Raw genomic sequence first — 22,235 nt, 5'->3', positions numbered from 1 at the left:
GGTCATGGCTGCCCCAGCGCCAAGAAGAGCTTCCAAGCACTCTAAGATTTCTGGCCTAGTTAGCATGTTTTCAAAATTCTTACTAGGAGTCTCTTGGCAATTATAAAAGACAATTTCTCTATTGAAATGCAGAGGAACTTTACAAGAGAAAAGCAGCAGATGTTCTCCTCAAACAGCTTTAAGGTTCAGAAGAAACAACCCAATTTAAAAACCCCATACTTGTTGAAGAAATGTTAATACCAAGATCTAAATACATATAAACTCCTATTGCATATAATGAACACCCCCTGGTTTAGCAGACAGCGTGTCAATAATTAGCCTAAGATTGTTGTGTTTGTCCTAAATTATCTGACGTGGAGCACAGAACACTGCACACTGTCTCATACCATCCCTTAATGATGTGAAATCCACTAATTCTCATGAGTTACTTATTTGCTGGGTCTTTTGAAATCTCTGTGCCCTTTTCTGATACATTTTGTAATAGACAATTTAAAATCCAAAACTCATAGTCTCAGGAAAAAACCTCGGAGCAAGCCAGCCTTATCTTCAGAGGTCACAGGAACAGGTGAGAAAATGATTACTTTGCCATTAGGAGCACTTCAGATTGCATCACTCACAGCATTCCTGTTCAGACTTTTCCCTCTCCTCCATGCAAATGTATTTTGCGGTCACTGTATCTGTGCCTTTATCCTTCTCCATTCAAAAACACAAAGGATAAGAGCAAACTCAACCATCTCCCCCTTAGTTAACTTTGACAATAAAAAATGTCCAAAATGACAAAGGAAAACAGACCATGAAATCCATGTGAAAAACATGCCTTCAAGGAACACAGTTATCACAAGAGATAAAAGCTAATCTTTCTCATTTAAGTGCTTATCAGTGTGGATTACAGATATCAGAAGGCCAAGGGGGATCACAGTTCCAAACACTGAACTTGAACACTGAATTTCTCCTATTAAAATAATTATTTTACAATGGCTAATTTTCATCGTCCAAAATATTTCTAGTCTTGTGCTGAATCACAAAGAAATTTTTTTTTTGGCTGGTTGTTCCAGGAGAAAGCAGGGAGAAAGGGAAAAAACTCTGATTAAAGGCAAATTGACTATTATGTGTGAACTCTGCAAAACTGTCAAAGCTCCCCTTGGAGCACCCACAGGGCTGTTTCATCTGTTTCAGACACCAAGAATTCTATCCCTGTTTTGTTAAATCCACAGAAACTTTTCTAAAACTTCATTTTGATTTGTTAACGATGATTTAAGTGAAACTCCTGACAGCAGAAAGCGACAAGAGGCATTAGGTGTGGCAGGTGGGAGAGGATCCAGACAAGGGCCACAGAGATGATCCAAGGCTTGGGAACCTGCCATGAGAGCAAAGGCTAAGAGAACTGGGTTTGTTCACTCTTTAGAAGAGAAACCTCATCACCACATTCCAGCCTTTAAAGAGGCTGCAAAGAAACGGAGACTCCCTTTTTACACGGAAAAGGTGAGGGGTGATGGGAACAGGTTACTCTTGGGAAGATTCCGACCGGAGATAAGAGGAAAAATTTTCACAATGAGAATATTGGAATATTGTTCCAAGGAAATAGTGGATTGGATACTTCTAAGATGCAGCTGGACATGGTTGTGGGTCATCTAGACCATGCTTTTCCCGGAAAAGATTGGACTAAGTGATCCATGAGGTTGGACTAGGTGATCCATGAGGTCTCTTCCAACCTCATCCTTTACGATCATTGACTAAGGAAAAAATCTGCTTTCACATCATTTAAATACCTCAGGATCTTTCTCCCAAAGCTCAGTTATGGCTTGAATATTTATACACCATGTGGACTTCAAAGAGACGTGTCCTCAAAAGCAGCACGATACCAGCTTTACACAAAATCACTATTGCTTTTGGAGCTTGCCTCAGATACTTCACTGGTACCAAATCTGGATAAATTTGCTGTGGCATTGTGACAAATTTCCTTCTTCACCAGGATCAGGCATCCTCAGAAGAAGACATTAGCTCTGCAGATACAAAGCAGTTGAAACTGATTTTATCCAATTGTGCAGGAGAATCCCACAGGCTGGAGACCAAGACAATGGACACTGAAGATGGTCTGGCTGGGATTTTGCAGCTATCTCCTGAGTTTAGTGACAAGAAGACATTTCTGCAGAAAGAAAAATTCTGAAACTCTCAGACTGAAAGGGAAGACTGAAAAGTTTGACCACTGCAGTCAGTTTAGGGCTAAGAGAGACACATTGGCTACCATTTACTTCTTTCCTTTGAAAGATCCAGAAAGAAGAGTAAGAGGATAATTTTATGAGAACAAAAAGCAGGATAGCAGCACAGAGAATGACATCAAGAGGAATAGGGAGCTTTGCTTCCTCTGTCAGAAGAGCAGACTGTCAGCAGGAATCCAGCTCAGGGCTATGTCTGAGCAAGAGCTGCTTAGGTGAGCAGGTTACAACTGACTGGTGTTCATCCCAAAAAAACATGGACATTATCCTGAAATTAATGGGAATGTTTACAGCTCTTGTAGCTACTGCTAGAGTCTCTCCAATCCACCATCTCAGACAACTGCCATTGAATTATTCATGATGTATTTGTAACCTACAATTCATGAATATAAGGGCTAGAAAACTTGTTTTGCTTTCCCTTTTTTTTTTTTTTTCTTTTTTATTTCATAGTGAAGCTTTGATCTGAAAATAAAATAGTTATTTCATCAGTTGTGGTTTGGAGAAGACCTGGAGGCACCCAATACGAGCTAAAAGCCTAAAAGATCCCAAATCCATGAAGTTTTACCTGCAGTACAGCAGTGCTGAGGTTTGGGTAAAGCTCGAGGAAGGAGCTCAGGTAAGAATTTCATCTCAAATAAAACCCCCAAAAAACTTAGTAGGCCGATACTATTTCATATATTTGAATTAAAATGAAAGATCTTTAATTATACAATTTGGAATATGAGAACAATTCATCATAGTGTAGTATTATTTTTATTTTTAGTGCTTTACAGATAAATGACACAAGCTTTTTCATTATCTGTCAGGTGAGAAGCAAAACACAGGGATAAAGATTAGTTCAGTACATAAGTATTTCAAAAGTTATTATTTCACCCATCTACCAGGAAAGTCCCAAATTACATTAGAAATACTGGTCTCATGCTGAGCAGACTAATAGCTTTTTCAGGCTTTCTGAAGTGAGAGAAAAGGCTGATTTTATCCCCCTATTCTGACACATGGCACAGAGGATCTCTCCCTTCTACTTTTACTCACTTTGTAACGTAATCAAGAACATGTCCATATATGCCAGAGTATAAAATTGAAAGGGTGCCTCAGATTATTGCATGTGTTGCTAGAGCTTCTTTTTCTATTTGACATTTTTCCCACAAACACGTAGTACTGCACGTTTAAAAGCTATTCACATCCATAACAGAGAACAAAAATGAAAAGCAGATTTTAAAATATTGATTAAAAGAAAAAAAAATCATCTCAAAAAAGGTTGGAAAGAGGTTTTAAAGGACAGTTTTTACATAACTATACATAATATGGAAAGCATCAAAAAGAAAACAAATAAACAACTGAAGTGCTGACCAACCTTTATGTCTGTGAGATCCATCCATGTCAGAAAACTCAATGTGATTCTCATCAGCCCAGTACAGTCTGTGGTTGACGTAGTCTATGGTGAGAGCCATAGGTCTGGATATTTGTGTTTCTATAACCACAGCTTGCCTGGATCCATCCATCCCAACACGGCCAATGTGAGGGGACTCACAGCAATCGATCCAGTACAGGTATCTGTGAAACAAAACACAGCAGCTGAGTAACAATGATGCCTCAGATTTTAGCTTTTATCTTTTTCAGGTTCGGTGCTACTGTAGTGTGTGGGTCTGGGCTTCATATAAGAAAATGGTAACAAAACAATTCCTTCTCTACCTGGGGACCAAGGACAAATGATCCAAATCTCAGGCCCAAGATCATAAATAATGTGGTCTGAAGAGAGAAAACCAAGAAGGATGGGACTTCATAACCTAAAGCTATAAGTGGACAATTAAATCCAATATGCAAATGGACCAAAACTTATAAACTCGTGACCGGTCGTCCACTTTGTGACCATTTTGGGATCATCTGGGAGGTATCCCTGGCTGGGCTCTTGTGCTACCCAAAGTAGATCTATTGAAACCTCCTAAGAAATCCCTACTTTATTCTTCAGCTCCATCTAGTTTCTGTTCTAGGTAGCCTAGACCTAGGCATCAGCAGCAATAATTGACCAGAGGAACTGTGGCTGCCCCATCCCTGGAACTGTCCAAGACCAGGTTTGATGGGGCTTTGAGCAACCTGGGATAGTGAATGGAATGCCTGCCCATTTTGGGGATTTGAAACTGGATGATCTTTAGGTGTCTTCTAAACCAAACCATTCTGTGACTCAATGCTTAATTTATTTAGTTGACCTCAAGAATAAATCAGTAATTACTGTACAAATTTCCACCTTCCAGATAAATCTTTGCATTTTTCTGAACCTGTCTGTAAATAGGTGTGCTGAATGTAAAGGGTTTGAATAAGAATCCTCATGCTAGGTGTGATTTTATTAAATTGATTACGGACTAGCATAATGTGCATTTAAATGGCTTAGTCTTGATACCTTAGGATTTGAAGCACCACCAAAACTGGACTTTGTGAATCTCATATCCTGCGTAAATGGCATCATTAATAAATTTATCATAAATATAATATTGCATCTACTTCTTTTTTTTTGACACATATTACAAAACCTTTTTTGCTGTTATGCAGTCACATAATGCAAATTGACTTGCTTCAAGAAGTACTAGCTCCAAAACATTAAAACAGTTTCACGCACAGAGGGCTTAAAAATGGGTGAAACACTGAGAGAGACTGTCGGAAAGCTGAGCAGCAATTTTCCCCTCAACATGCTATTTATCCACAATTCAGAGCATGTTTGCCATAAAGAAAGAAAAATCCCATTATTTAGTACATGGATGTGTGTGGCTGCTGTTGTGTGCCATTACTCAGAACCTCAGGACAGATCTTTCCAGCTGGGAAGCTGATTCTGCTCTACAGGCTTTGGACAGGCCCTCCAAATCCCAGATGTAGCTCATATTCTTAATAACCATCTGGAACAGAATTTGTGTGCAGGAGGAAATGGTGGCCCTAAGAACAGTTACAGGTATGCTACAACACACAGGTGCAATATGCTGGCACCCAGCCTGCTCCACACAGAGAGAGGAAACTTTCTCCACTCTCTCCAGCAGAAAATGTTTTCTTTGGAAACAAACTGCATGGCAGCAGCAGGATAAGCATTTCTCGTTTGTGAGGAAAAAGAAACCCCAAGATACAAGTAACACCATTTCAAATTATATCTGAATTCAAGGTTTTATTTCCAGTAAAATTCTGTATTGAAAGAAATGAAGAAAAGCTTATATTTAGCAATAAAAAATTGTAAAAAACAGCTTTGGAAAGCTGTTTATACACACCAAAAACTCCTGCAGTAAGTTATTATGCCTATTTATTTATATATCTAAGCCTTCCTGAAAGACTGGGACTCTCTGTGATAACTTTGTAGAGTGATTTTTGCATACTCAGGGATGCCTAGGCAACCACAGAAATATCCCATGTATTCATCTCTTGAAAACATTAAACAAAGCTCTGCATCCTCCCTCCCCAATTTTACAAGGAAGAAAAGGTACAGTTATAAGAAAATTAAATTCTACGTCTAAGAAATAGTAGAAAATAGCTTTTATCTTGAAAAAACTAGTAAACTAGATAGCTTCTATTTTTATGCAAGGAAAAACACTTTGTTTCTTTGTTAGGTAGAGTCTAGATCAACACAACTTTCTATCACCGAATATTAGATAGAAAAGCCCCCAAAACAACAAACAACAAAGTATTATTTCCTATTTTTGAATAACAATTATTTTAATATCAAATCAGGATTAAGTAGGAAGTACTGAAAGTTGAAGCTGATTCTTACCCAGCTTGAGGATCTAAGGACAGATCTCTGGGAAACTTCACTCTCTTGCTCACAAGGACAGTTGGGTACAAGCCATTGAGTTTAGACACCTCAATAATTCTCTTTTCAGTATCAGACCAGTAGAGATTCTTCCCAATCCAATCGACAGCCAGGGCATTGGGAACAGCTGTATTGTGAACTACCTGGAAAAGCAAAAATTACATTAATTATTTATCTAAATAACTGGGAAAAGGGACAATAATCCGAGAGCTACTGATGCCAGGATATTGAGAGACTGGATATTTCATACAGTGACATAAAGCATGTAAAAATTGGGTATTATGCACTGCTAAACACTGACACTTCTCAGGTAATGACACTTCTTAAGTAGCTACAGCAATGTGACACTTTCCTTCCAGTGAGGGAAAATGGAGCATGCTATGATATTGTAAAGAGGAAATTGCCAACTTCTTTGCATTATGCATGAACTTTTAAAAACTTTTGATCTTTCATTTTTCATATTAAGTACCTAGTTTTCTCTTAATGCAAAAAGAAAAAAAAAATCAAACAAAACCAAACTTTTCTCCCTTTCACTATTCTGTTTTTTGTTCCACAGAACGGAGTGGAGATGTGGCTGCTCTCCCCACAGTGTGCCCTTGAGCACATCTGCTTCTCATCTGCCCATTTCTCTCAGCAGTCCCCATCAGCATATCCTTCATTTTAATGTCACAGTAGTGCCATATGTCATCGTGACAGAGAGACCATGAGAGCACTCAGAGTTACTGGTTGGAAATACTGGGCTCTTATTTCCAACATTCATGTGGCAGAAGAATGAGGAACTTCCCAAGAATTAGTTAAATTTCGAAAGGATGACATTGTTAAGAGACAAAAGCAGTTTAATCACCTTCTGGAAAGCCTACAGACTACTGACAGGGATGTGTTATTCTCAGGGGTTTTGATGACTTGGATAATTCTGGAACTTGATCAAATTCCTCTAGATATATGTGATTGCAAATCTCATGACAGCATGAGTCAGTCTGGCTTGTCTGGGACTACTTCATGTTAAGTGTTCAGTAATATTTGAATAGTGACAATCATTTGAGTCCAATTTCTTCTAGGCTTGAAAATTCTACTCCTGAGAAGATCTATCCTGACCTGATACCTACTCCTGATTAAGTTCTGATTAGGTCTGTGCAGCTAGAACTTCAGGAAAAAAAAAACACAAATCAGAAAACAATATTTGAAAATTTATGAGATTTCTTAAGCACTAATAATGGGTTTATTACTGTGGTGAACATTCTAATTTACTGTTATCCTCATCACCAACAGCATGTGCACCAGACTATAAACTTCATGTATAAACCTCTATTATGTATAACTGAATGTGCTAGTTTTAGACTTATTTACCATCTGAAGACATGGAAAAGCCTTCAAGATAAGAAGGGATATAGTGAGATGCTTTAAATCAGTTTTACAGTTATGAATATGTAAAAGCACCTTCTCAGGTTGTTACATAATTTATCACCTTATAAATTCTTTTTAAAAAGTTAAATTCCAGGAGACACCACCTTTTTAATGGGAATAAGAGGTTTTGTTTTCTAAAGCCTCCACACTACCAGCTTCACCAGTTCATAAATGTGTAATTGCAGCAACTGCTGCACTGGCACAAGGGACCTTTCATGCAGAAATAGATAATTCTGAAAATTTAGGTAGTGGTTTAGCTGTCTAAAGACTACACTAGAGCATCAACCAAACTAATGAATCTCTCTTTCTGGAGACTGTTCCTTGGGAGAGTCACTTCAACCTGTCCCAGTCACTGAGATCACCACTGTGGCACTTCATGTGCATGGTCCAGCTTTTGACTTCATTTCCCACTAACATTTGAATCTAAACTCTCTATAAAACACTGTGTTAACAGCTGAACACAGCCATGTGAAAAGCTGCCATTTCAATTCTGTAAGTATCTCCTCCATGAGCAGAGGCAGAAGAAAAATGAGATGCCATCAGGCTTCCCAGAGCTGGTGTGCTGAAGAAATGCCATCTCCTGCAAGGGGAATCCGAGGCAATACATCAAATAGCATCACTTACACTGACAGCAGATCTATTTATAGCAAAGAATAACACAAGTGGGAAGATATTAAAATGAGAGATTCATCAGGGGAAAAACCATAAAAACTCTCTCTTGTGACAAAACAACCCCATTAAAATATGTATACAGGTTTACTAGATAACAAATAATAACCCCAGCATTTAAATAATTAAAGAAATAATTATTATAATTTCATTTGAAATAATTTTTAATTATGTCAGCTATTAAGTATGTCCTATGGCAAGCTAATAAAAAAGTCAAAGAGTCACAAAACTTTGACGCTGCATAAAAGGTGACTGACAGACTATTAGAGAGTTGGAGTATATAATTCTTGCTATTTTTTTTCACCTTTTTTTAGTTTTCAGAGGCCAGATCTGGGCCAAGTTTTTCAGAGAAAAACAGTTTTTTGTATGAAAATTAAATGGACTTATTTTTATGATTATTGCTTTGAATATAGATTCCTATATGAATAAAATTTTAATTGACATGATACTTGTGCAAATTGCAAATTGACAAAAAAATGAAATATCCTCATCCTAAACAAAATGTCCAGATCCTAATTTTCTTCTAGTGATTGTTCAACTTTTTGATATCTTTTCTTAAAAAATGAAATTATTAATGAATCAGTAGAAAGCAATTTTTTTTTTATAATCTTCTACCTGGTTATTAGAACACTTTTAACTAGGAAGAATTCCTTGTTCTTGAAATAGTGAAGATTAGAAATAAACAGTCTGAGTAATCCCCAGCCCTTATATAATACTGAATCATCCAGAAGGGACAGAAGCTGAGGAGGATGCTTTGGAAACTGTTTAAAGATAATAAATATGATTTTAAGGATTTAATGGATTTTTTTCCCCACACTTGCCAGTCTTCTATTTTTTTCCCCACACAGGTAAAACTTCTGAGTGCATGCTGAGTTTTACTTTTACCCCAATGCAATCAGATAGACAGAAGCTGCTCATCCACTTCCTTTTTTTTTTTCTTATAAGAACAATTATTTTGGTGTGAAGGATGCAAACAAGTTTCACTGAAGCCAATGAGTTTCAAACCCTAATTCACATAATGAGCAAAGCTGACGTGCTCTGAGGATGTGTCAGTCCATGCACCAAGCTGAGAAGGAAAAGCACAAATATTTTCTCTCTGCATGATTATTGGTGTGCAGAGAGGGGACAAAATTCATAGGATAGGTTCCTGCTCATTTAAGTCTCTGTTTCAGAAGGCCAGACATAATAGAATAAACAAAGAATTCCTTACTGCTTATCACCAGTTCTGGGAAAATGTTCACAAAAGTCAACAAATGTGCTTAATAGTGGATTTGTGAACTTAATCCACTAAAGAGGCAGAACAGACAGGCTGTGCAGAAATGGGAGTGCACTTTTACCCTTCACAGCAAAGACATTGAGTTATTTTAATTATCAAAGTAGTGGAGGTGAAACAAAAACAAACTGAAGATCACAGGAAATGTTATATAGGAAGAAATAATACGCCAGTGTATTTACACAGCTTACACCTAATTATAGCTCTTTTTTTTTTCTTTGGCATTCTGGAAGCCACATGGAACTGCCAATTCAGTAAACTGTCAGATAAGTCATAAGGAATTTAGCTCCTAAATACAGCTCTCCTTGCCCCTATCTTTACTTCAAATAAGATACCAATGCAATTAAATTTTACTAGGACTTGCTAGCTCATGCTGCGTTTGTATTCATACACCAAAGCCTCACAATCTGGTTTAAATATTTGAAGGAGCATTTCCCAAAGCACTCAAAAAATTTAATTCTAGTAGTGACATTATTAATCCTCTATTACCTTGATGTCACTTCCATTTAAAGACATTCTGTTTATGCGGCTGCCATTTGGTCTGCTGGAATCAATCCAATAAATGAACTCTTCTCTGTAGTCAAAGTCTATTGCAATCACATTGTTCAGCCCCTAAAAACATGAAAAAAAGTCCATTTATTCAAATGTTTGAACACAAACTGCTGGATAGCATTCAGAATGCAAAACATATTTAATATTCCTAATGCTTTATTTTACTGTCTGCATATTTCTGAAGCACTTCCCTCTCTTTTGCATACATTACTTGAAAACAAAGACAAAGACTGTAACAGAAATCAATATGGTGACAAATTGAGTCACTTCAAAAAATGCAGATGACAAATGAAACTAAGTGAGGCTCCTGTGTTTCTCTGTACTCTTATATAAATGAAGTTTAGCAGTGAATGCTTCTAACTTTTGCTCAGTTTCACTGTTGATTTCTACCTTTGGCCTTTCTTTGGCAAACTAGATGTGAGAATCAGAAACAGTATAATGTTTATGACATTTAAATCATGAAAAAAAAATCCTTAGTACTATAAATAAATCAGGGATTCAAAATGGTGGTGGTGCACAAAGGCATTAATGTTAATTCCTGAACGAGGAGGTTTTGACTTCTTAGATGCTGTATAATAGGTACTTTACATATATGTATTTATATATGTGTGCGTGGATACACACAGACACAGAGGTGGTAGATGCAAAAGGTGTGAAAGCTGGAGATCCAGCAGGCACCTGGGAATCTCCCGTGGCTCCAATTACAAAGCCAACACATTTTGAGAGAGAGTGGTGATTATATCTGAGGTACTCCAACACACTGGGAGGAGCAATCATACTATAATGGCTTTTCATCCCAAATGGTAGATAAGGAAGAAGTAGGTTGCATTCAGATGATGCCTCTTATTTCCTTATCTGCCCCATAACCTGCTGAATGTTCTGATATGTAGTGAAATCACAAATATTCTTAATATGCCAGTTGTTATCAGTGAAATACGGAGCAGCAGTGGTGAAAGGAACGGATGTGGTCTGTATTCCCTCTATAAATTCAAGGTCAGTTAATCAATTCCCTTATCAGCCCAATAGCATCCTGCTCTCAGGTAGATCAGCAGCCTCCCTGTTTAGTGTAATTCATTGCTGGGAAGGGGTGTGCTGGACCAGCCAGCTCCAAAGTAAACAACTAAGCACAACAATGTTTAATCGTACAGAAACTGATACACGGCTTATCCGCCATCTACTGCTGTGTAATTACTGTAAATCCACCTTTTGATCAAAATGTAGAGGAAAAGAGTAGTTAGGCTGCACATATCATCATGGAAAAAAGCCTGAAACAATTCAGTGCAGGAAGACCACTCCCATTTTTTCAAAAATACAATATACATGCAGACACTTTTCACAAAACCTGCTGCAGCTCTGTCAGTCATAACTGGGCTGCAAAACACTGTTCCTGTGTCTTTTCCTCCTGTTAGTATTATTGCATCTACAGAGAAACCCCCACCCAAAATTCTTAACCAAGGAGACAACAGGTCAACGAACACAAAATATTATTTAATAAAATTTTATAACATTCTATAAATCAAAGTCAGCAATTTGTAAAAAATATGGCCTTATCTCTCTAAATACTGTAAAAGTTTCCTAAGGATCAAGACTAATACAGAGAATTGACTGCCTGCACATCTTTGCTTTCAGTGTTTTATTTTGGGTCAGTTTAATTTCAATTTTTATCAGAACATCAACTGCAGGTAAAGAATTCTGTATGTCTATAACAGAGTTTTCTGTCCAGACATAATTTCCTCTTTATCATATACATATCTCACTTAAACCCTCCTAGCATAATTCTTTGTCATTTCACAAGTAATTTGCTTTTTAGAAGGAATAGGGAAGATTTCAAATGGCATCAGCTGCCTTAGTCTCTCATCATAAACCTGTGGGTTTGTTTCTGTTGCACACAGCACACAGTATATCCCTGGCTGTGATTTGTGTTCCCTTGGTGCCCCATTTAAAAACATGGAGATAAAAATCACAAATGACGAGGATGATTATCTACTCTGCTTATTGAAACCCTGAGGATTTTGATGACTAGGAGTAAAGGAAATGGAAAGCAAAGATGATACATGAGACACAATTCAAACAGTTGTACTGTTTATGTGTATTTGGAAAAAAAAAAAAAAAGAAAGAAAAAGAAAACAGAGGAAAAAGCTGGCACATAACTCAGAGAAGACTGAAGGAGCTCCTACTTTCAGCTCCTTTATTCTGAGTTTGTATGAACAACTATTAGAATGGTAATCACAGACCAAATACAGAGAGAAGGGTGGGTTTGCTCCTCTGCCAGAGCCACTCTGGTGTTTGCCATCACCTGGTAGATGTGCAGGAAAGAGCCAAATCCATCATGGAACTACAAGGACACAAGGATGTCCTTATGAGGGACACAACCCCCCTGTTCTGCTGGTAAAGATCCCTCTTTGGCTTTCACATCAAAAGCTGCCTTTGCAGGAGCAAACACCAGTGGGCTCGACAGCAGAGGTCTTTATCACCCCAGTGAATGGATGGAACATGGAAAACACATATTTTGTTCAGTGGCTGGAGCTGCTTGGTCTCCAATGTCCATTGAATTCAGGACCATCTGTCAGCACTAACCACGAAGAAAATGTCCTGTGGCTCCCCTCTTTTCACAGGCGTCTATGAACAGGCCCACCAGCAAAAGAGGAGAGAGGCAGTGAGATGCAAATGAGAGGGAATCAGAAGGATTTCAGGAGAACAGACAGACTTCCACAATGTCTAAGCTTAAATAAAGGCAATGTTTCATTCAAGATGGTTAATTTCATAATTACTGCTGTGAAGATCTGAGCACCTCTCTTGTGACTTTTAGGTGCACAGCATAGTGACACAAGTTACAAAAAGCCTAATGCTATTGATGGGGAGTAAATCATTTCCTAGTCTTACTACAATTGATCCATTAGTATTCAAGGAAATCGATATTTTTATTAAAACTTATTTTGGAAATCTAATCTGTGGCAAATAACTACACTTAGGTGAAGCACAGAAGGACAGCAGACTGCTAAAAATGGCAGCTCTGTATTTACTGGGTCACATTCTATTTTTCCAGTTTTTCACTTTTTCTTTTCTCTGCTATAATATTTTAGAGGAATTACTTTAAAAATTAGCTTTACACAAAGATAAGAGTTCACATTTTGTAATACCATAAGTATTGGGATTGCCTGTCTGAAAATAGATTTAGATTATGACAGTAAGTGGCCCTAATAATACATGGCCAAATAAGTGGGGATTTTTGTTTGCTTTTTTTTTTAACTGAAATAGACAAATTGCACAAAACATATTGTGATGGAAGAGGATCACAAATAACATAATTTTTTAGTACATCAGAATGACTGACAAAACAACTGCCTGAGCTTTTATCATGACAAATCCAGAAAAAATAGTCAATTAAAAGTATTGTAATAACTCTGAGGGGACTGCAGTTGTTCTGTGGCGCACACAATGCCAATTATAGGATGATGTTTCTGTCCATTGCAAACTTTAGAAAAAAATAAAAGTATTGAGTTAAACTTAGAGCATGGTACTATGGTTTATACCTGTTTCAACAAAGTGTAGTTGGATCCATCAGTGCTAATTTTTCTTATTTCATGATGATCAGCCAGAATTAAGAAAGGTTCCTCATCTAAACCCCGGGAGAAAGAATATATTAGACTAGCTTTTACGTTAATTTATGGAAAATCAGGAATACAATGCTGAAATACAGATGGCTTGAAAAATAAATGTTACATGCTCTGATCAATGTTATGGATGAAAGAAATATTTAAAACATTCAAATGCTCCAAGAAAGATCAATGATGCAGTATAAAAATGAACAAAGCAATCAATTAGTATATCTTTCAATGCAATTTAACACTTTTGCCTTTGTAATATGGGAACCACACTGTATTTTATCCTAATTTAATGTCAGAGATTAAATGGGAAATATATTTCATTCCATGTTTTAATTTCAACATTTCATTTCAATTTAACACTGACTACTAGTTATGGTTGCAAACCAAGCATGTTTTGACCTTTGCTTTTTGAGATTTCATTAGTCTGAATGATACAGCGAGAAAGAAACAGCTACTCATAAAAATCTTTATTTTTTTAAGTTTGGACTGAAGCCAGATTTGACTTTGTGTAACCCTGGATTTCTAGTTTATAAAAAATATTTACCTTCAGATACTCCGTCATGACATCACTGAAACATCTCTGACACTGACATACACAATTCTAAAAATATTTTTCAAGGCTGTGTTTATTTTAGCTCTCTTGAGAGACACCTCGACTAAAATTTAAAAAAAAAAGATCACTAGTGATAATAAAAATGTATTAAAGGCTTTGTATCTACTGCTCTTGCACTCTAGAATGTAATGTGCTGTCCAGCCTACTCTGCTCCTGTACTGGACACATTTGCATGTTATAACAAAGTTTGCATTTTCTATTATTTTTTCCTACTCCTCCTTTTCAATGAAGAAGTTTGATGCATATTCTAATATTCTAAAGGTGATGAAATCTTATCCTAACCATGCTATTATCATCTGACTCAGAAGCAGAACTAAGTGATGCATTGTAACTTTTCTAATACTTTTTCTAATAAAGTTAATTATTCACACTTTCTAAAACCACTGTATCTATTTATTACAAATGAGCTGAGGAAAATACAGACTAAAAATATAACTTATTATTGCATTCAGACACAGTCACATTGCTATTTTAAATCGAAAAAGTAGCAGATTCAAAGTAACTCTGTTTTTATCTTGCATATAAAGGCAACACAGACCTTGGGGCTAATTTTTTTTCCAGAAATTATTTGAATACAGCTGTGGATTATAAAAGCATTAAACAGTAATACCTGAAAGGGATTTGCAGCCATTTGGATTATCAGGCTGTGTTTCATACCCTTCTGCACACAAGCATTTGTAGGTTCCATAGGTATTGATGCATTGCTGGCTACAGGGAAATCCAGATGAACATTCATCAATATCTACACACGTTTTGCCATCATCCTTCAGGAGGAATCCAGGCCAGCATTTGCACTGGGAAAGAAAACCAAATACATTCATTTTTAATTCTGTTTATCACCTGTGTGTACTTGCTTCTGAATATGTTAGCATCATAAACTTTTTATGCATCTCATTTTTTCATCTAACATCTTAATTACTTTGCCGGTTGTATGGTTTACAGGAGGCATATCTAATTTTCTTTTCAAATATTGCTGATGTGATCCTAAGCACCATTTCAAAAAATCCCAAACAAAACCCTGTAGAATGAGTAATTATTCTTTCTACTTTAACTGAAGAAAAAGTAAAGCACATCTTTTCAAAATTATAGAAAGGATTTTTTTCCTGAAAATAATGATGGATGGACCTTTGGATGTCTTCATTTTCAATTATAAATCTATTTTTTCGTAAAGATAGACAGTTTTTAACTGTTTTCCCTGGAATCATTGATACCACCTAGCAATCTGTGTAACCAACACAGAAATGTGAATGAGAACTCTTGAGGCCCATTAGGAGCTGGATGTGGACAATTCTTGTGGATCCCTCCTAACTCAGAATATTCTCTGATCCTGGCAAGTTTATCACATGCAATGGGAAAGGTGCACAATACAACTGGGCAGAGGGGTTTTAAAACAGGGGTATAAATTTTTTCCACAGAGGACTTCCTGTCATGTTCCCTCCTACATTCTCTATTTCTCTCTGCAGAGATCCAGGGCGTGCTTTTTCCACCACTTCAACAAGGTTTTTGTTGAACTCCACAGCTCTTGAGTCTCTGTCTCAACCCTTACACTTCCAGAGGGTTGAATACCTGCAGATCTAAGCCAAGCTGTAGAGATTTTATTTAGTTCTCAGTGGGCCAATGTTCAGCTGAAAAGATGAAACTTTAGGAGTGCAGTTAGGGTTACTTCAGAGTTAAAACCCTGAAAAAAGTCTTTCTTCTATTTTTAGCTGCTATTTACAGGCTGCTGCAGGCTGTTCCTCTCTACTTGTCAAGGCCAAAGAGCAATTTCAAAAAACATCCTCACATGCAGACAATGAACAGTTTTATTCTGCTACTAAGGTGATATTACTTTGTTTAAATATTTCTGTAAGAGTCTCTGTCTTGGGGAAAGAAAAAAAAAAAAAACCAAACAAAAAAAACCTGGAGAAAACCACTATTTCTGCTGTTCATTCCTATGTATTGTAAAATTTTTACTCATTGATTTTCAGTGCTCTGTATACACCAGTACGATTTGTGGTATTTAAAGCATTGAATGGTATTTTCCATAGCTTTAAAAATATGTACATTTTTGAAATACAATTGGCAATTGTTTGCTTACAGGAAATGAAAATTTGAATGTTGCTATTTTGGCACATAAGCTACTTCACTACAAAGAGACACCATACAGTGAGGCTTTTTCATAATCATGCCATAGTTAAACACTTAAGAGCTAAAAACTCACATTATATTAAATTACATTTTGCAATTATTCACCTTGTATCCAACAGGAAGGTCCTGACAATCTTGGGAACAGCCACTGACTTTCTTACTCAGGCACTCATTAATGTGGCAGCTTTTCTCATCAGACCCATCACTGCAATCTTCTTTGTTATCACAAACCTCACTTTGAGGAATGCACTTGCCATTTTTGCACATAAAAAAAGAGCTGTTACATGACTGCTCTGGAAAACAAAAAAGAACACACAACTTGGTGTCATCTCTTAGTATTTGGAATTAGTTTTCTCATGGATCAGCTGCTGTGTGCATGCAAAAGTCAAAAATTGTGTAACAATTGAATATTTATTTTTTATTGATAGCTTTATAATAAATTCTCACTTTTCAGTGCCTTTGAAGATTATGCCTCTCCTGGAAAAATGAGTGAAAGCATCAATTTATTACTCCCTCTACATATTTATTTTCATATAATGGAGAACACTCTACATAATCTCTACACAAACTACAGTTCTTGTTTCTAAAAGTTAAAAAAAAACCCATGAGTTCCACCCTCTGAGGATGCTGAGGGGTTTAGGAACACAACTGACTAAATTCCAATGCAATCCTCATCTAATGACCTGCAAATAAGTTCTTCCCTGTTTGGCAAAACTTCAATACATCATTTCAGCTACATTCAGATCCTTCAAATAACAACTGAAACATTTAAATAAATATAAGGTAGGTGTGCTGCCTCACCTCACAGCAGATGAGTGTTTTCCATCAAAATTGGAAAAAAGAACCAGGCTACAGTGCTATGAAATGCTAAGGTCTAGACAGAAGAATTGGTCTTTCAGAAAGCCACAGAATAGAACAACAGATGCAGACCAGGACTAATTTCCCTCTCAAAAACCAGTCAGACCTCATCAAACTTATTAATGTAAGCAGAAAATATCAATAAAACCAATAGCATTCAGTCAATAATTTACTAAGAAAATTAAAACAGTGTTTATTATTTATAGTGGGAGCAACTTTACATCTCCTTTTATATGATCTCCTTCTGTGTGAGGAATATCTGGAACACAGTAACCATTATAAGAGCAAGCTAGAAACTTTGGAAATTACAATATTAATATTATCTTCTTTTAACATCAACAGGAGTTATGCATTAAGGCAGTGTCTGCTATTTTTTTCCATAGGAACTGGTGGCTTGGACTTTGTGAAGTTTAGGATGCTTAGAACACTTTCTCCTTGCAAGACATGAGCAAAATCACCATGAAGGCACTAGAAATTTAAGCTATGAGGTTTTTGCTGACTTACCACTCTAAACCATCACTCTCAAAAAAGAAAGGCCACTCGTGTTCAAAAAATTACAAACCTGAACTCTTGCACTTGGGGTTGAAAGGTGCTTCATCAGAGTGGTCTGGGCAGTCAAAGTCCCCATCACATTGCCACTGGGAATTCAGCAGGCAGCGCCCATCAGCACAGGTGAACTCCCCAGGACGACAGCGACGATACCCTACAAAACCAGCAACCACTCACCTCATGTTTGCTCTCACAGCTTCAATGTAAAATTCTGCATTTTTGAAGCAACACAAAGAAAATTATTTTTTGCTCCATTTAGAGATGCAGAGTGTTGTGCTCATACACCAGCAAAGAGAGAAATCAAAATAAAGGAATCTGTAATATACAGATATTTTCTATCTATTTTCTGTTGTGGCTCTCATTTCTGGAGCAAATTTAAGAGTAAATAACCAATATGCATTGTAACAGCACAAAACCAGGCATGATAATCACCAAATTGTCATGTTGAAGGGGATATTTGCTCTGTACTTTCCATAAGTATTATTTATATGGATTAATGTTTCTGAGTATGGCCCAGATACATTGAACAGACACTCAGAACATATAAGAAACCCTAAATTAATGTGAATGGTGAAAATTAAATATTCACATATGGTTATAGTTGATATAATTTAAATGCAGTGATAATCATGACAGATGTTTGATTCTTTGATAGGAAAAAAACATATATGGAGACAAAGACAAAAATACATATAATAAAGATAAACTTATTAAACAAGAAATTCTAGGGCATACTTTTAAAATTCTCACAAATATTATTAGCAATCAACTGTAAGACTCTATGGAAAATAATTTGCCACTGTAGTCCCAGATGCAAGTTAATTCCCAGCTGTATTAATTAATGCATAATTTAAAAGTAAGAATAAAAAAAAAATTAAAGAAGAAGAGCTTTCTTTCTCAATAATGCCTTAGAGTGGCAGACCCTGAAGAATGCTTTACAGTTAGCAGTGTGAAATTGTTTTATTTACTCTATTTTTTTATACTTGCCACATTCCAGGGATTCATCTGATCCATCTCCACAGTCATCATCGTGGTCACAAACAAACTGTTTGGGAATGCAGACTTTGTTATGGCACATGAAAGCATTCTCATCACAAGTGTTATTGGGAGCTAAGGAAAATACAGCACATAAAAAAAAAAAAAAAGAAAAGAAATTGAAAACAATCAGATAAACAGCCAATTTTCTTACACAAAGATGAAATGAGAAGTGAATTTGAGGGAATTCAATGGAAATAACCATAACTTTTTAGTCAGATAAGAAGCATCACACAATTCAATACCAGAAAAAGCTACTCAGCACAAAGAAAGCTACAGAAGTAAAGATAGCTAAAATCTTCTGTAATCCAAGAAAGAAAAGCTTCAGAAGTCGATGCTGTCTATGACTAAACTAAGGTCTGGCTCTGAAGAAAAGAATATTTGGGAAGAAGAGATGTCCTTATATTGGTCTGCTCCTGAACAAATGCTCTTTGAAGTCCACAAACACTCAAAATATATAGAATACACGTATGTACCATTTTTATATATTAATTAAAAAAAAACCTCCAATGAAACTATTACTGAACTCCTGACACTGTTCATGGAACTGTGTCTCAGGTAGCCTGGAAGTAACATTTTATAGGGCAAGAGATGTCAGGATCTGAACAATTAGCCAGAATAAACTGAAGACAGAACTTGCATCTCCCTTCTTGATGCACAACATCCTTGACATGAGCAGCAGCATTTTCTTCAGGAAGAGCAATAAAATGGCAGAGTCACTGAAGTGCTGATTTTCACCAGTAAACACTGCAAAAAGCCTGTGACATGCAACACATCCTGATCTCCAGCTGGGCTGCCTTGGTGTGTCAGCCTGAGTAAAGCTGTGAAGGATCCTCCCTATGTGCTCACACGTGGGTCAGCACTCTTCACCAGCAAAGTGAACATGAAAATAACATGAAATAGCATGAGAATAACTTTTTTTTTTTTTTTTTTTTTTTTTTTGACATGCAAACCTACCACAGCCCGCTGTGGAGAGCTCATCGCTTCCGTTGGGACAGTCGCGCTCCCCGTCACAGAGCCAACGCTGGGGCACGCAGGCGTGGGAGCCCAGGCAGCTGAAGGTGTCTGCAGCACACGTCACTGAGCCTGGGGACACATGGCAAGGGAGCCCTCAGCACTGAACCATCCCAAATCCCCAGCTGGAATACCCTAGCCCATGTTTGCACAGTGACTGGTGATGATTAAAGGGGTTTATTTTAAAATCTCAGCGATTATTTCATTCTGCACATTATGCTAAATCTACTGGCTGGGATTGTTTTACAGTCAAATTTTCACAGAATTCACAGAATCACTGGGTTGGAAGAGAACTTCAAGATCATTGAGTCCAACCGAGCCCCAGAACTTCAACTAAACCCTGGCACCCAGTGCCACATCCAGGCTTTGTTAAACACATCCAGGGATGGTGACTCCACCACCCCCCTGGGCAGCCATTCCAGAACTTTATCACCCTTTCCATGAAAAACTTTTTCCTAATATCCAACCTCTATTTCCCTTGGTGCAGCTTGAGACTGTGTCCTCTGGTTCTGTCAGTGCTGCCTGGAGAAAGAGACCAACCCCACCTGAGCACAGCCACCTTTCAGGGAGTTATAGAGTGATAAGGTCACCCCTGAGTCTCCTTTTCTCCAGGCTAAACACCCCCAACTTTTGACCATCTGCTGTTTCTTCCACTCTTTTCATTTATTCAGTCTCTTAATTTTCCCATGCTTCATGGAAACTATCCAGCAGAATAGCTTTTCAAACCAGTTTTGGTCAGTAACTTTGGCTGCGTGTTTGGACTGACTGGCCACAGGAACTGATCAAACCACATGATCCCCGCATCTCCAAACTCTGTGCCAGGAATCCAAAGGCACTCCAAACTTTTGTTAACCAATCCCACAGAGAAGAAAACTATGTGCACCAAGTACAACAGTAGTGGGAGTAAAAAAATATCTGACAGCTCTGACCCAACTAACTCCACATATTATTTACCTATTTTTTTTTTTTGGCTATTTTTTAGACAATATTATACTCTAGGGTTAAACTTCCTCCATTGGGAAGTAAATTTTTGTGCAATCCACCACTTTATGCATTCTCTTAGTTATGTTAAAAATTCTTCAATAAAAAGGAGACAATGCATCTTATACTAGTTTTAATTAAAATTTAATAAAATATTAATTTAAAAAATATTTTCTATCTTACTTATGCAAAAGAGGCAACTTTTGCTTACTTAAACGCATTTGCCACTTTTTGATATTTCTGGAATTGAACTTCATGTTAAAAAAATACTGATTTTTCTAAGACTGAAAAATCTGAAGTAATTTTGATCTCTTTTCTCCTTGCAATTCAGATCTGACTACTGTTCCTAAAAAGAAACACAGCCTTAACACTCCCGTTGTCATACCCAGTGCAGATTTTTCCCTCTTTGAGAGAAGTTAAGTGTCCTAAATAATTACTATTTTACCATATTAGAACAGTATAAGTTCTACCCCCACACCTTTTATTTGCTGGCATTTCTACATCTTTGATTAAGCAACTATTTCAACAAACCAGATTTTTTCCTCTGTCTACTTAACACTTCCAGTTATCAACAATATTTTTACTGTGATTACACACTGGAAATGTAGAATAAATATTGTTTGTTGAATGGACTTCAAGTAGAAGGATTTTTGAAAAGGAACACATCTTTAAATGGTAAAAGCTGAAATTTTAAAAAGAATCTTAAAATACAGAGAGCGACGGAAATGAGGTATAAATATCACCCGATTGTGACAGCATGACTTGACACAATGTGATTTTCTTTGGAAAATAATTCAATAACACATTTCCAGTCCATAGAGCCCTAGAGTAAACACAAAATTTTCAATTCCTTATGCACCTTGAAGAGTTTGGGAATTTGAGAGGAATATCATCCAGTATATGCTTATGGCATAGAAAATTTTAGAGGGAATAAAAGAAAGAGCTAGGGAAAAAAAAACAACCTAAAACAAAAATACAATAACTTTAGGGTCTTTGAATACCTGGCACTCAAATGTAAAACTCAAAAGGGGTTTTACATCAAGGATAGGAACTGGAGAACAGGCTGGCTGTCCTTTTACCCAGCTGGCTTACCATTCATAACTTTACTGAGAGTGATGCCTGAAGTTTCAGCTTTCATATTTTTCAGATTCTGTACTGCCTTAGTGTATAACTCTGAATTTCATATAAAGTTCTTTTCACAGCTTAGTTAGACAAAACAATCTTTTTCCAGCCTGAGAACCAAGGACACCACTGCAGCTTCAGGCCCCAAAAGTGTAAACACCAGCGAATTGAGGAAAGCAAACTGGGAGGGTGGGACTACATAACCTGCAGCTGTAATTGGACAGTTGACCCTAATATGTCAAAACTTATAAAAGTGTGAAAACTCGTGACCGGTCGTCCATTTTTGTGACCATTTTGGGCCCATCTTGGGCAGAGCCATGGCCAGGCTCTTGTACTGCCCAAGGTGTATCCTTTGAAGGCCTTTTAATAATTATCTACTTTATTCCTTTAACTCTGTCTAGCCTCTGCTCCAGGTCAGCCCCTTTAGGCA

General features: G+C 37.0%; 1 protein-coding gene across 1 annotated transcript in view; it reads right to left on the bottom strand.

Moving 5' to 3' along the window:
- LRP1B (LDL receptor related protein 1B) overlaps positions 1-22,235 on the bottom strand; it is a 633,449-nt gene that overhangs the window by 90,899 nt on the left and 520,315 nt on the right. The window contains exons 52-60 of the mRNA XM_068195161.1: positions 19,646-19,774; positions 18,641-18,763; positions 17,667-17,807; positions 16,352-16,539; positions 14,730-14,913; positions 13,432-13,517; positions 9,836-9,958; positions 5,962-6,143; positions 3,571-3,770 (exon numbers count right to left, since the gene is read on the bottom strand). Of these exons, the coding sequence (XP_068051262.1) occupies positions 3,571-3,770; positions 5,962-6,143; positions 9,836-9,958; positions 13,432-13,517; positions 14,730-14,913; positions 16,352-16,539; positions 17,667-17,807; positions 18,641-18,763; positions 19,646-19,774 (1,356 nt within the window). The remainder of the gene's footprint in view (positions 1-3,570; positions 3,771-5,961; positions 6,144-9,835; positions 9,959-13,431; positions 13,518-14,729; positions 14,914-16,351; positions 16,540-17,666; positions 17,808-18,640; positions 18,764-19,645; positions 19,775-22,235) is intronic.

The sequence above is a fragment of the Anomalospiza imberbis genome, chromosome 7 (assembly GCF_031753505.1).
Source record: "Anomalospiza imberbis isolate Cuckoo-Finch-1a 21T00152 chromosome 7, ASM3175350v1, whole genome shotgun sequence".
Taxonomy (NCBI): Eukaryota; Metazoa; Chordata; class Aves; order Passeriformes; family Viduidae; genus Anomalospiza; species Anomalospiza imberbis.
Note: the sequence above shows the minus strand (reverse complement) of the source record. Positions and strands in the feature narration are given on the sequence as shown.